The 12327-nt window shown below is 44.1% G+C and overlaps 1 protein-coding gene across 1 annotated transcript in view; it reads right to left on the reverse strand.

Annotated features, from left to right (window-relative positions):
- The window catches only part of LOC131564640 (collagen alpha-1(XXIII) chain-like), a 180676-nt gene that overhangs the window by 41020 nt on the left and 127329 nt on the right, over nt 1–12327 (reverse strand). Inside the window, 1 exon segment of the mRNA XM_058815160.1 lies at nt 5442–5486. Coding sequence (XP_058671143.1) covers nt 5442–5486 — 45 coding nt within the window.

Genomic DNA, 12327 nt, shown 5'->3' on the forward strand with positions numbered 1-12327 from the left:
ATCCAGAGCCCGAGTGGCTCACAGCAGCACCATCCCCAGCAGTACACAAACATATGGGAAATGACAGGTCACAGTCATTTATTTCCAAGTATTTTTTCAGCTTGGAAATTCTGGGATAAGATGATATTTCTGTTAAATCTGCAAGTCATTTATCATGCAAGCTCTCCTGCCATGAGAGGAGAGAGCCAGGCAGGGGAAACAAAACCAGCCAGACATTTCCAACAGCTCAGGAAGAGTCAGAGGGGACTTTGCTGCAATTTTAAAGGGCAAATAGTCCATCCCCAAGGTAGCAAACATGCATCTGTGGCCACCTGAAGATGTAAAAAAATACAGTAAAAAAAATCTATATTAATACATGGCTATGTGTATTTAAACACACACACAATGTATATATATACACATATATATAGAGTTATTAATTTGGGATGCTGTATAAGGAGTAACAGAGCCATGGGTAGTAACAGGTAACAACTGCTACAGCCATTGGAAGCCACAGAAACTGGGAAAAACTTCATTTGTCACTGTGTGCTGACCTCTAACTCCTGTCTGTGCCTCGGTGCTGGGGCACACAGGGAATATCCTCTCCTAGGAAAGGCTCATTACTGAGAGCCAGATTAGATTTTCCTGAAGTTCAGCAGAAGTCATCCCTGGGTATGAGGTTGTCACAGGCAGTTCATAGTGAGAAATAGGGGAGCAATAGAAATCCCCAAATAAATACAATTATCTGTGTGATTTACCCACATGCAGCCCCATATGTAACAACAACTGTATATTTATAATTGTCTATTCAATCACAAGGCTAATGGGTTTGAAAGCATAAATCTTGATATGTAAAAGATAGGATTTTAAGTATATATAGCACTGGAAGAGAAATAAGCCTTCCCTGCATAGAAATCACTTTTTTTTTTTTTTTCCTTTTAAAAAAGCTTTAGATTCCTTCTTGTTCCAAATCAGGAAATTTGCACAAACAGAATAGCTGTAAGAAAAAAGCCCTCCCAAACTAACAAAAAACCTTTTGAATTAAATCTTTGTTAGAAGTTCAAATTAAGGCAATACCTGCAGCATAATGTAAAAAAAAAGAAAAAATCACGGATGGTGAGCAGAAGACTTCTATCCCATAGCAAAATTTCAACACATTTCTCCAAAAACTGCTTTTGAGATGAAACATTTTGTAAACAAAACTTTTTCTGCCAGAGATAGAAATCATGCCAAGTCAGGATTTTCCAAAGAAATAACACTTCATAAAAAAATGCCCTCTCTAGCCTACCTGTAAAGGGAATTTTGCGCCAAACCAGCCAACATTTATCCCCCTGAGCTGAAGCTGTGCACAGCTGATGCAAACAGCTGCTGCACAGCACCCCAGCCATCAGCTTTGGGTGTTTGTGTCCTGGGCAGCTCTTGCTTCATGTGAGGAGAGCAAAGCCTTACTCAGAGACTTGCCAAGCTGAACATTTCATGTGGATTGTCTCCTGGTTTATTTTGAGAGATTTTGAGCTTCAGTTTTTGGATCAATCATCAAGCCAGGGGAAGAAAGCAGAATGATATTCCAGGAGACAGGAACATATCTCCCACCATCTAGTTGTGCAAAGCCTTTGAACCAACACTCCAACTAAGCTCCCAAATCCTGGATCCTGTTCCTCCATCCTTCAGGAACACCCCAGCATGGCTCAGTCTTTAAAACAATAAACACAAAGCCCCGTGAGTGCTGTGCATCCCTACACCATCCTGCTCACACAGCTGGCAGCAAGAGGGGAAGCAAAACCTCCCAGGTCCCTGGCAAAAATCCGTGTGATTTCACAAACGCTCACTCCAGCGGCTGAACTGTGTCCTCACTGGGACATATCACATTGGAAAAATAAGCTAACATGACATTAAACCTGATTTTGCCTTTGGCAAGGAAAAGGAACTGCATCTGAGATGAGCAGGCTGGCTGTCAGGGCCAATCACGACAGCAAGTGCTGCAAAACCTTTCTTCCACCCCACAGAGAGAGAAGGCTGAAAATCCCACATAAAATTGTATTAAAATGTGTTTTTCTTTCTGTAGACCACTTCCATGGGTGGCTGCACATGACTCTTCAAGGCTGTGCTTGCTTTCCAGCTGGAAAAGAAACTGTTCATGATCATGTGCAGGAATAAGGGTGCTGGGACCCTTGTTCATGATCATGTGCAGGAATAAGGGTGCTGGGACCCTTGTGTCTGTCCTGGCAGGGTGGGATGGAGCCCAGGACTTGCTGGACCAGACCAAACAGCCAAAGTGACATCCCCCAGGGAAGCTGATGGTGTGAATTTTCTGGCCTCATGGTAGCAGCAGTGGGATAAACTGGTTTTTAAGAGCAGCCTCTTTTGCAGTGGTTGTGCCCAGCCCCAGGACTGCTCCTCTGCTGCAGCAGTGATTCCCACAGGGCCAGAAGATGGAGAGAGGAAATCAAATGGGTTGGATGGCGCCATTTGACTCAGTTTCTCCCTGGTTTGTTCAGCTGGGCTGATGGGGGCAGAAGCACTCCCCAGGTACTTGGCCCTTGTGTCTGAGCTCAGGGAAGGGGTGACAGGGGGACCTTTGTGCCACCACGGGGAGCTGGAGCTGCCACCAGACATGTGAACCCAAAGGGAAGATGGGGTTCAGTGCAGCCCCCTCTGCCCTCCAGGGCTCCCCAGGGGAAAACCTGTTCCCTTTAGGCTTCTCTACAGCAAAATAAACCATCAGCCCAGAGGCAAGGCCCAGCAAGACCCCCTCCCTGCCCTGGGGGCAATGGGGGTTCACCCCATTGGTTTAACAAGTGCTTTTGAAGCATGTGCAGCCAGGCTTGTCCCACGTCCAAATGCTCTAAATAGTTAAATTTTTTTGCCAGAAATGGTTTTAAAATTAATCTTTTATGGTATGGTGCATATCTGTGAAGGAGAGCAGTTGTCCCAATGTGTTTTCATGATGATGAATTCTTAGTTTAGACAAACAGAGCTGGAGGATTAATTTATTTCATCTGAATCCATCATGGCAGAAGAAAAAAGCAAAATTCAGTCTTGGTTTAGATCAACAAGAGGGTGTGATTAAAAGGGACAGGAGTATCTCTTAACAGTTTCTCTGCTTGTTTCTTAGAGATATACATTGGAAGTTTCAATATAATCTGAAAAGCTTTTTCAACATGACTATTTCAACAAAGGCCAAAGAAAAACACTTCCCTTGGCAGGGCTGAGCCTTCTGGCTCTTCAACAGCCTTTGTCTGGAGGCTGTGAAGCCCTAAGCAGGCAAGGTCCCTGGGGATGGACACCAGCATGCTACACAAACAAAGTTTTATTCACATTTATCAGCTGCAGCGAGGGAACAAGGGCCCAGTTTATGTGTGGTCAGGTTCTCAAACAGATATAGAAATATATATTCAAGTTATCTGGAGAAACAAACAGCAGTGAGCTCAGCCAAAAGCAGCACACAGCAGGATGGCTGCTGCCTGTGTGCCTGCAGTGGGGCAGTGCAGGCTCTGCACTGCATTCCTGGGATTGCACTGGGAGCCCCAGCGTGTGCCTGTGTGCAGTGGGTGGCAGCTGCACTCTTCTCCATTCTCCTCCACAATTACAGAAATTTAAAAAAGTTGTTGCTAAGGTTTGGAATTTTTTTATCGTCGATAATTAATTACTTCTTTTCTATTTTTTTTTTTTTTTATTTTACAATGTTTGTTTTCTTGCTGGCTCTGCATCGATTCCCTGGCAGCTTTCTGCTTCATCAGAGGGATGCTCAAGTGCATTTGCAGATGTGCCACAGCACGAGGGAAATTGCTGCTTTTCAAGAGTTTGGCATGAAGCAGGGAGAAGAGATTTAAGGGCATGTGTGAGCGCAGTGTTACCTCCCAGATTTCTGTATGGACCAGAGGCACATCTTGCACAGTGTTTACACAAATGCCTGCATTTAAAATCAGACCCAATGGCTGACCTCTCCAGCTGCCCTTGCTAGAATGTTCTATTCCACTGTGCTCCTTAAAGCCCTTAGGTGTTTAAAAAAAAAAAAAAAAAAAAAACAAGAAAATAATCAAAGCTGTCTGGTGGCTGTTCCTACAGCCTGGCTGCTGGGAAAATGAAACAAATTAACAAAGCTGGTTGGGATCCACCACCACTCCATCAGCACCTATCCCTTGATCAGGAGTAAATCCCTGATGCTTCAGGAACTAAAATACCTCAGAAAACCCCTAATGCACTCAGGAATACCAGCAGTGGAAGGGAGGGGAAATGCTTGCCTGCCTTTCTTGTCCCTCAGTCCAGGAGTTCAGGTGCTGCTGCTGGTGTGCAGCACAATCCACTCAATTTCCTTTCCTCAGAGTAAAAAAAAATTGTTTAAAATATTGGTGATCAGAAAGTTATGCTGTCCTATTTGAAATACCAGCTGTGAATTTTCAATAGCAAGAGGCAGCAGAGGACAGAATTCAGTCTCCTCACTAAATGAAAATCCACTGGCTCCCATTCATTCAATCAGTGTTCAAGAGCCTAAGAGCTGGGACATGTAATTTCATGTGCTGCTTTCTGGCACAGTGAGGCAATCCCAAGAACTGCCTGGCTCTCTGGGCACATCCAAGCCAATTTTCCTGAGCAACAGCAACACCAGCTGCATCTCTCCCTGCTCCAGCAGCACTCAGACCCAAGAGCAGGATGCAAACACCACCTCTCCCAAGCTGAAACAGGGGCAGCCCTTTCCCATTTCAGACAGGCACAAAGCCCCAAACCTCACCAGATACACTGAAGTGACAGAGACACAGCATTACAGCTCAAATTAATCTCCCAACAAGGCTGCTCTGAGGTTTCAGCCAAGCTGAGGGCACACTGGTGCTCAGGGGACATGCCCAGGGCTGGTGGCTGAGGTTTGGTTATCCCTGACTCCCAAATGCAGACACCACCAGGCAGACAACACAGGGATATGGCCACATGCAGAGGACAAGCCAGTGCACACCTCCCATCCAGCATGGCTGGGGAATTCCACATTTCCATGCTCCATTCCCTATTTCCATGCTCCATTCCCTATTTCCATGCTCCATTCCCTATTTCCATGCTCCATTCCCTATTTCCCTATTTCACTGTCCCTCTTCAATGTTGGGTGGGGCAGTGATGAGGCTGAATGCTACAAGGAGAAATGGAAGGATGGACAAAAGGTAAAACAGCTGTGGGTGCTTTGAATGGAACTGGTTTTTTTTTGTTTTGATTGGTTGGTTTCTTCCTTTAATTTTTTAAAAAATTTCGTTTTGGTTGTTAGGAGTTTGGGAGCTGGCTTTGTTTGTTTTTTCTAAGTTTTTAACAAAACCCTTCATGCCCAGCACACAGGGGCGAGGGAAGCCCCTGTTCCACAGCCTGTTAGATGGAGGTGGCAGGTGGCATTACCCAAAGGCTGCCACGCCCATGCCACCCCCATGCCACCCCCCTGCCACCCCCATGCCACCCCGGTGCCCAGGGCAGGTGATGCTTACCGGGCTCTCCGCGCCGGCCGGGCTTCCCTCGCCGCCCCGGGGGCCCTGTGGGAGGCAGGCACAGAGCACAGGGTTAGTGATGGCCATGGACAGCCAGCTCAGCAGAGCATCTACCACACATCTTCCCCTTTGGACCCATGTCATGTCTTCCCCCCTTTCACAAACACCAAAACAATTGGTATGCAGCACAACTTAAATATCATTTTTCCCCCCACAGCATAATTCCAGTGAAAAAATCAATCTGGTATTGAAGTTATCAGTATTGTTAGATAGTAGAGAACCCCAGATCTAACATGATCCAAAATTCTGGAAAAAATCCTTTGCTGAGCAAGCAGCATTGCTGTGCAGTCCCTGTGTGCTGCAAATGGCTGTTACAGGTTTGCAAATCACAATATTTAAAGTATTAAAGCAACGAACATGAACCTCTTGATACTAATAATTATCTGAGTCAGAGATGCTTCTGGGCAACTGCTGACACAGCCTAGATCTGGTCACGTATTTTTAATTTCATATATAAATCTTGCTGTATTCTTACCCTACTGGGCAGCAATGGCTGAAGGATTAATAAAATGTCATAAGTGACAAAATACCCTTAATTAAGGAAAAAAAAAGCACTCAGACAATAAACTCTGATACAGAATACTGCTCCAGCACACACAGAGAGCATCCATGTCTCTGGCAAAGCCATAACACCAGATCCTTCATGCCCTGGTGTTGCAGCCTCTCTGCTGCAGCCAGCATTCCTTGCCTAGCACCTGGAAGCATCACTTCTCCCACAACATGTGCATTACCAGGCTGGGAGAAAAAGCTCCTTTTTGCAGCCTCCTGCAGCAGGTCAGCCAGTTCTGGTGGAGTATTTGAGAGTGACAGTAACATTAACAAAAGGCAAGAACTTGCTTTTTATCTGTGAAACAACACTGCTCCCTCTCCTTTCTGCTGGAAAAGGATGATAAACAAAGACCATTAAATATTTCTGCACTCCTATCAGAATTTCCCCTGTTGCATAAACATTTCTGTGCTCAAATGTGCAACTGCATCTCCACAATTTCAGGCACAGCCTGGAGTTCTCCTCTTTGAAGTTTGGATACACTGTGCAGCAGTCCCCCTCCCCAGCCCACCAGGGAGCTCCAGAGGAACCCCTGCCCTCACAGGGGCTGCAGTGGGAGCCCAAACCCCACCTGCTCCTTCGCTATGGGATTGGCAACCTGCAGACAGAAGCCCTGGTAGTCACAAATGATTGGTAAAAAAATCCACCACTACTCCCTGAGTAACTTGCTCACAAGTTTCTACAGGGGAGACAAAAAAATCAACCCCAACATATTCGCAGCCTCCTTGAAAGCACATTACAGCCAGGAGAAAGGTTTACTTCTTCCATCTCCAAGTCTAGCTGCTTTGGAGAGGAACCACAGCTCTGATGAAGCACCTGATGGAGACCAGTGGTGACTGAGCAATTAAAGCCCCTCTACCTGAACCATCCCCTGGGCTAATTTTGGGGGTCTGACCTGCAGGCAGAGCCTGAGCCCCAGCAGCTTCCAGCCTCCCTCAGAGTGCAGGGGATGCTTTAAACACCAGCCTTGCTTAATCCATCCCTGCCTTTCCAAGGGCTCCTCCTGGATCTGTTTAATCTAAATTCAGTAACCATTCTGCTTTCCCTCCTGCTGGCAGAAAGCACAGGCTGCTCCCCAGGGAGGAGGAAATGTCCTAATGGAGGTGTAGGAGAGCGAGGCCAAGTATCTCAACAAGTGAGTAATGGGGTATTGATGCTTTTAGGCAGCTTAGAGGAGAGCTGATATCAAAGGGTGGATGCACAGAGCTCCCACATAAAGCTTGGGTAGGAGCCATTCAACTGAGAATGTGAGAAACCTGCAAGAAACTAAAGATTCTGTATAAAAAGGGACCTTAACACTACGTTGGCCTTTTTTTTTTTTTTTAATTTAAGAAATTTCTTAATAGTTCACACCACATGGGAAAAATGGACTCTTGCCTACACCAAGGGTAGATACCCCATCCCTTGAAACATTCAAAGTCAGGTTGGATGGAGCTTTGACTGGCCTGACCTAACTGAAGATGTCCCTGCTCATTGCAGGAGGATTGGACCAGATGACCTTCAAAGGTCCCTTCCAACCCAAACCATTTTGTGATCTTATAATTCCTTCCCTACAGTCTTCCAGGAAATCTGTAAAGTGGGTGCAGCACATGGAATTACAAATATATTTCAGAGATGTTGCTTGTGGCAAGTGAGATAAACCAAAACTGGGAGAGGAAAAAATTTAAAATCCATTCTCATCTGTTTTACTTGCTGATTTTATCTGAAAGCAATTTGGTTTAAAAAAAAAAAAGTAACATTTTGGAAACCACATCTAGAACCCTGCTGCTACTCAGTAGCTGGGTTAGGAAAGGCTTCTGAGGAGAAAAAAAAAAGTTGTTGGGAATTAAAAGGGAAAATATCAAAGCGAGCACTTACTTTGGGCAAGAGCTGCAAGTGTCAATTCTGTGGTGCAGGTGGGGGTGAGCAGGACAGACACTCCCAGCTCCCACAGAGGAGCAGCCCAGGAGTCACCAATGCCATCCACAACCCCAAACTCTGCACATTGATGATATCTATGCTCAGAACAATTGGAAATTATTATTGTAGCAATTTCCAGCTTATTCTGGGCTCTCAGCTTTAGATACTGCTTAATGAACCAGGCATAAAGTGAATCCATATTACACCTCCTGTTTTCAACCCCTTTAAGAAGCTACAAAAGAAATTAAGGAGGCCTGGGAATTTGCTTTAAGATGAGTGCTCCCTGTAAACTGTTCCCTAAAGGCTCCATCTCCCAAGACCTCGCAGTCTGATGTTTGTTCAATAGAATTAAGATTCATGTTGCATAAAGTAAATTGGGCAATGGCTGAGTCTTTTCTTCGAACTGTGCCAGCCCCACTGTATCAGTCCTGGGAGTCCTTTATTTACATTGTTATAAAGAGAATTTTGGAGTGGAGAATGAATACAAAGCATAAGAGTGTATTTTTAAACAACTTGTCACATTCAAGCTAAACAGCCTTAATCCAGGGCATAATATGCAACTTCTGACAATACCATAAGTTTCCCAGTAAGATGATAGATTTAGTAACCCAAAGACAAAGAAAGAGAATGAAATATATTGCTATTTGAAAATATTATGAGGAAGAGATGATGGATGTATCTAAAGAATAGCTCCTCAGAAACAAGGTAAAAAGTTCATAGTAAACACTCATAATTGCTGGGTAGCAGCCACTTATGTCATCTACTGTGAGCAAGTAAATGAAATATTAAAAATCAACATCGCTTTATTATTCACATAAAATATTGTAAAAAGCCAAACCCATGTACTTGTCCACAGTACAGTAAATAACCTTTGTTTGAACTAATTTACCCATTGCAAATTGGGCTGCTCAATGAACACCATAATCCATCAACACCAAGGGGAACAGGCACTATGTGTGTTTGATGTCTTTTTATCCCCTGTAATTAAACCAAATCTACTCCTTGACCCATGTTCCCATGGCTGGGAGGCTGTATTGCTGCCTCCCAGCCCTTCAGCTGGATGGGTAAATTTCTGCCTGGGCAAATTACTGTTGGGCACAAGGTAAAATCAATGTTTGTCAAGGGCAAAGTGAGTTTAAAGCGTTAGCAAGAAAGGGAGTCCAGCAAAACCTTGCTGAATACCAAAGCTCTGTTAAATGTTCTAACAGTGAAGCACATTTTAGCCAAGAACTTGTGCCCTTCCCTTAAATTTCTCCTACACATCACCCTTTTCCACTGAGAACACTTACACAGAGGTGTCCCACAAACCTGGGTCCATCTCTTCCTTCAAGCCATGTGCTGCTGAGGCTCTCAGGAATATTTTTTTGGTTATGTTGATCCAAAGAAGTAGTTGAGAACAGCATTCAAGTAAAATCTTTGGCCAAGTGAAACGAAGACCTATCTCAGTGGATCTGTAAACCAGAGGGTTTTTTCCCTTGCAAGCACAGCACAGCGAGCTGATCATGTTGTGAAATCTCAATCATAAATATTAGGTTATTTTAGGGCCTCATTTTCTAGAGGAACTCATATCTAACACATTGTGCTCTAACATGGGATTAAGTATTACACCAATTTTACACCACTCATGTGGTTGCACTTAAATGCTTTTTTTCTTTCTTTTATGAGCTTCAAATGGTTTAACTTGTTTCCCCTTCTTCCCTTTTGGCATTTTTCAAGTTGTTTTCAATATATCAGCATTTTTTTCACTTAAAAATGAATCAACCAGAAGAATGGCTTGAACAAATTGGTTGGTTCAGCCACTCTCAAGAATAGATGTTTTTTTTTTTCTCTTCATATGGCTTCACTTAGAAGGAGGGAGAACTTTGCAGCAGAGCACCGTGGGGTCTGGTACTGAGCACGAGGAAGCCACGGCCCCAGCCTAGCTGGCTGTTCCTGCACAAAGGCCAATTTACTTTCTTGTTCCCCGAGGACAAAGTTTATGGTTCATGGGCAGGAGTCAGATGCTGTGATGCTTGCTCAGCTGATACTCATCAGGTACTCGAGTCAGGCTGTGGCTCCGACACTGCAGATCTGAGATTAAACAGTTTTGGGTCACAACACTTTGCATGAACCTTCCTGGCTTTGGAATCCAACAGACCCAAAGACTCGAAGCAAATACCAGGTGCAGATTGGAAACACGCAGCACCTACAGTCTGCAGAAGTTTTCCAAATAAAAGAAAAGAAAAAAAGAAGTATCTAGATTCATTTCAAATTTGGCCCAAGTGCCCCAAAAGCCCCAAAATCCTGGGCTACATTATGTGTTAGCAAAAACCATGCAGAAAGCAAGCTCTAGTAGTTAGCTGGGGAGAGCTCCTTGCACTTCCATACCTGACCCAGCTGCTTTCAAGGTACAAAAGAAGCAAGAAATGGTTTTCATTCTTAGACCTTCACGAGCATCTTCCTCATGGTGCACTGGGGAGCTGTGCTCAGCCTCAGGGGACAAAACATCAACCCCAGGAACCAAACAAGAATATTTGTGCTGCTATTGGGATAATACAGGGCAGTATTCAAAATCTGTTTTGACTAAAGCACCTCTGGACCTCAGCACTAAAGGTTTACAGCCTCAAACTCTTCTGTACCTATAGCTAAGCTGAAATGGAGGTACCCCCAAAATAAGGGATATCCAGGAGGGGATAGGATGCAGATTTAAATTGATCCAACAAGATACAGCAGAGCAAACCCAAGCCCCTAAACTAACATTCAGCAGCACTGATAAAGCCTGCACACAAGGAGTAGTGGCTCAAGATGACAAAATGTTTCAAGGCCAGGGAGAAATTTAGGGTGTTTAAGTGTTTTTTTACCTGTAGCCAGAAAAGTCCCCTCTTACCCTGGATGAATACTTGTTGCAAAAGAAATAAAAATAAAATTCAAGCTCATTCAAAGTGTGAAATGATACATACACCCACTGAAACCAAAGCTCTGATTTTGCTCCATTTAAAACAACCAAGATGGTGCCCCTCGCTCCATAATCTGGATTCCCCACCCTCCATCCCTAAATAATAATTTTTTTTCTTTTTTACCACACCCAGAGAAGTTTCTTGAAAGAGTCAAGTGCATAGAACCCTTTTGTTTAGTCAGCAGGGCATGAATGTGAGCGGGTGTGCAAGAGTGTGAGCGGGTGTGCAAGAGCATGAGTGAGTGTGCAAGAGTGTACAAGAGTGTAAGTGGGTGTGCAAGAGTGTGAGCAGGTGTGCAAGAGTGTGAGTGGGTGTGCATGAGTGTGAGCAGGGCACGAAGATAAACTGAATTTGAGCTATAAATTAAGAAGTGATTGGAATCAAGCCACAATTGCATTTACATCAAACATGGGATTTTTCCTCCCTTGTTATGGCTGGTCTCACTCAGGCCATTCCCAGATAATACACTGGCACAGCTGCACTGCAGGGCAGGAGCAGATGTTCTCAGCACACCCCCCTCTATTTTTAAAACAAGAGGATGCATATTTTGGCAGCTGTGGGGGCTGCTATATGCAAGGTAAAAAAGTTTTCATGGCAGATTTCGGTTTTCCACATCTGCACCGAGACAGCTGCTTCGGTCCAAGTCCTGGACAGAGATGGGAACTTTGAACATCTTTCAGAAAGTGTCTATGCACAAACACGCACACATATTTGGTTTCATGTTTCTTCATGAGAACAGTGACCAGCTCTGTTCATCGTCCCCATATGCTCCTGCACACTTTAGACACTTAGAAAGACTTAAAAAAACATTCAGGTCACAATCTCTTCAGAGACTTACTGGTTAAGCAAGGCAGACATAGCTGTACCAACGTGGATCTGGAAAATGAACACAGACTCATTTTTCTTCTGTGGATACAAGCTAGAAATCCATGTAGAGATAGAGCTGGGCAACAGAAATGATGCCAAACTCACACTTCATCTGATTGAAATTCATGATTCTTATACTATCTCCAGTACTAGATAACTGAAAGCAGCACTGCCCAGAACAACAGGTCAGCTTTTTCTTGCTCAAATAATTTCTAACACAAACTCACCTCTGGGAAGAATCTAGAAGTCACCAGCAATAGATTTATTCAGCAGATGAAGGTGATGCTTGCTCTACTCAAATCTCTACATTTGACTGATGAAACACCAGCCTGTTTGCCAACACAAGGAGCGGATGCTCATCTCAGGAGCACCTCTACAACAAGAGGTGGCTCTGTATTTCTTGCAGGAATAAGACAATTTTCTTTTTTTTTTCTAAGAACTGCAAGACGCTCCTGTAAGGTAAGGAAGATAACGAAACACTTATTTCTTCCTTCAGCTTTCAGTTGCAATCTCACATTTAAACAAGTTTGACATGTTGTATTACAAAATCTCTTGTGAAACATTCGGATCTGACACA

Source organism: Ammospiza caudacuta, chromosome 16 (assembly GCF_027887145.1).
Source record: "Ammospiza caudacuta isolate bAmmCau1 chromosome 16, bAmmCau1.pri, whole genome shotgun sequence".
In the NCBI taxonomy this organism is placed as follows: domain Eukaryota; kingdom Metazoa; phylum Chordata; class Aves; order Passeriformes; family Passerellidae; genus Ammospiza; species Ammospiza caudacuta.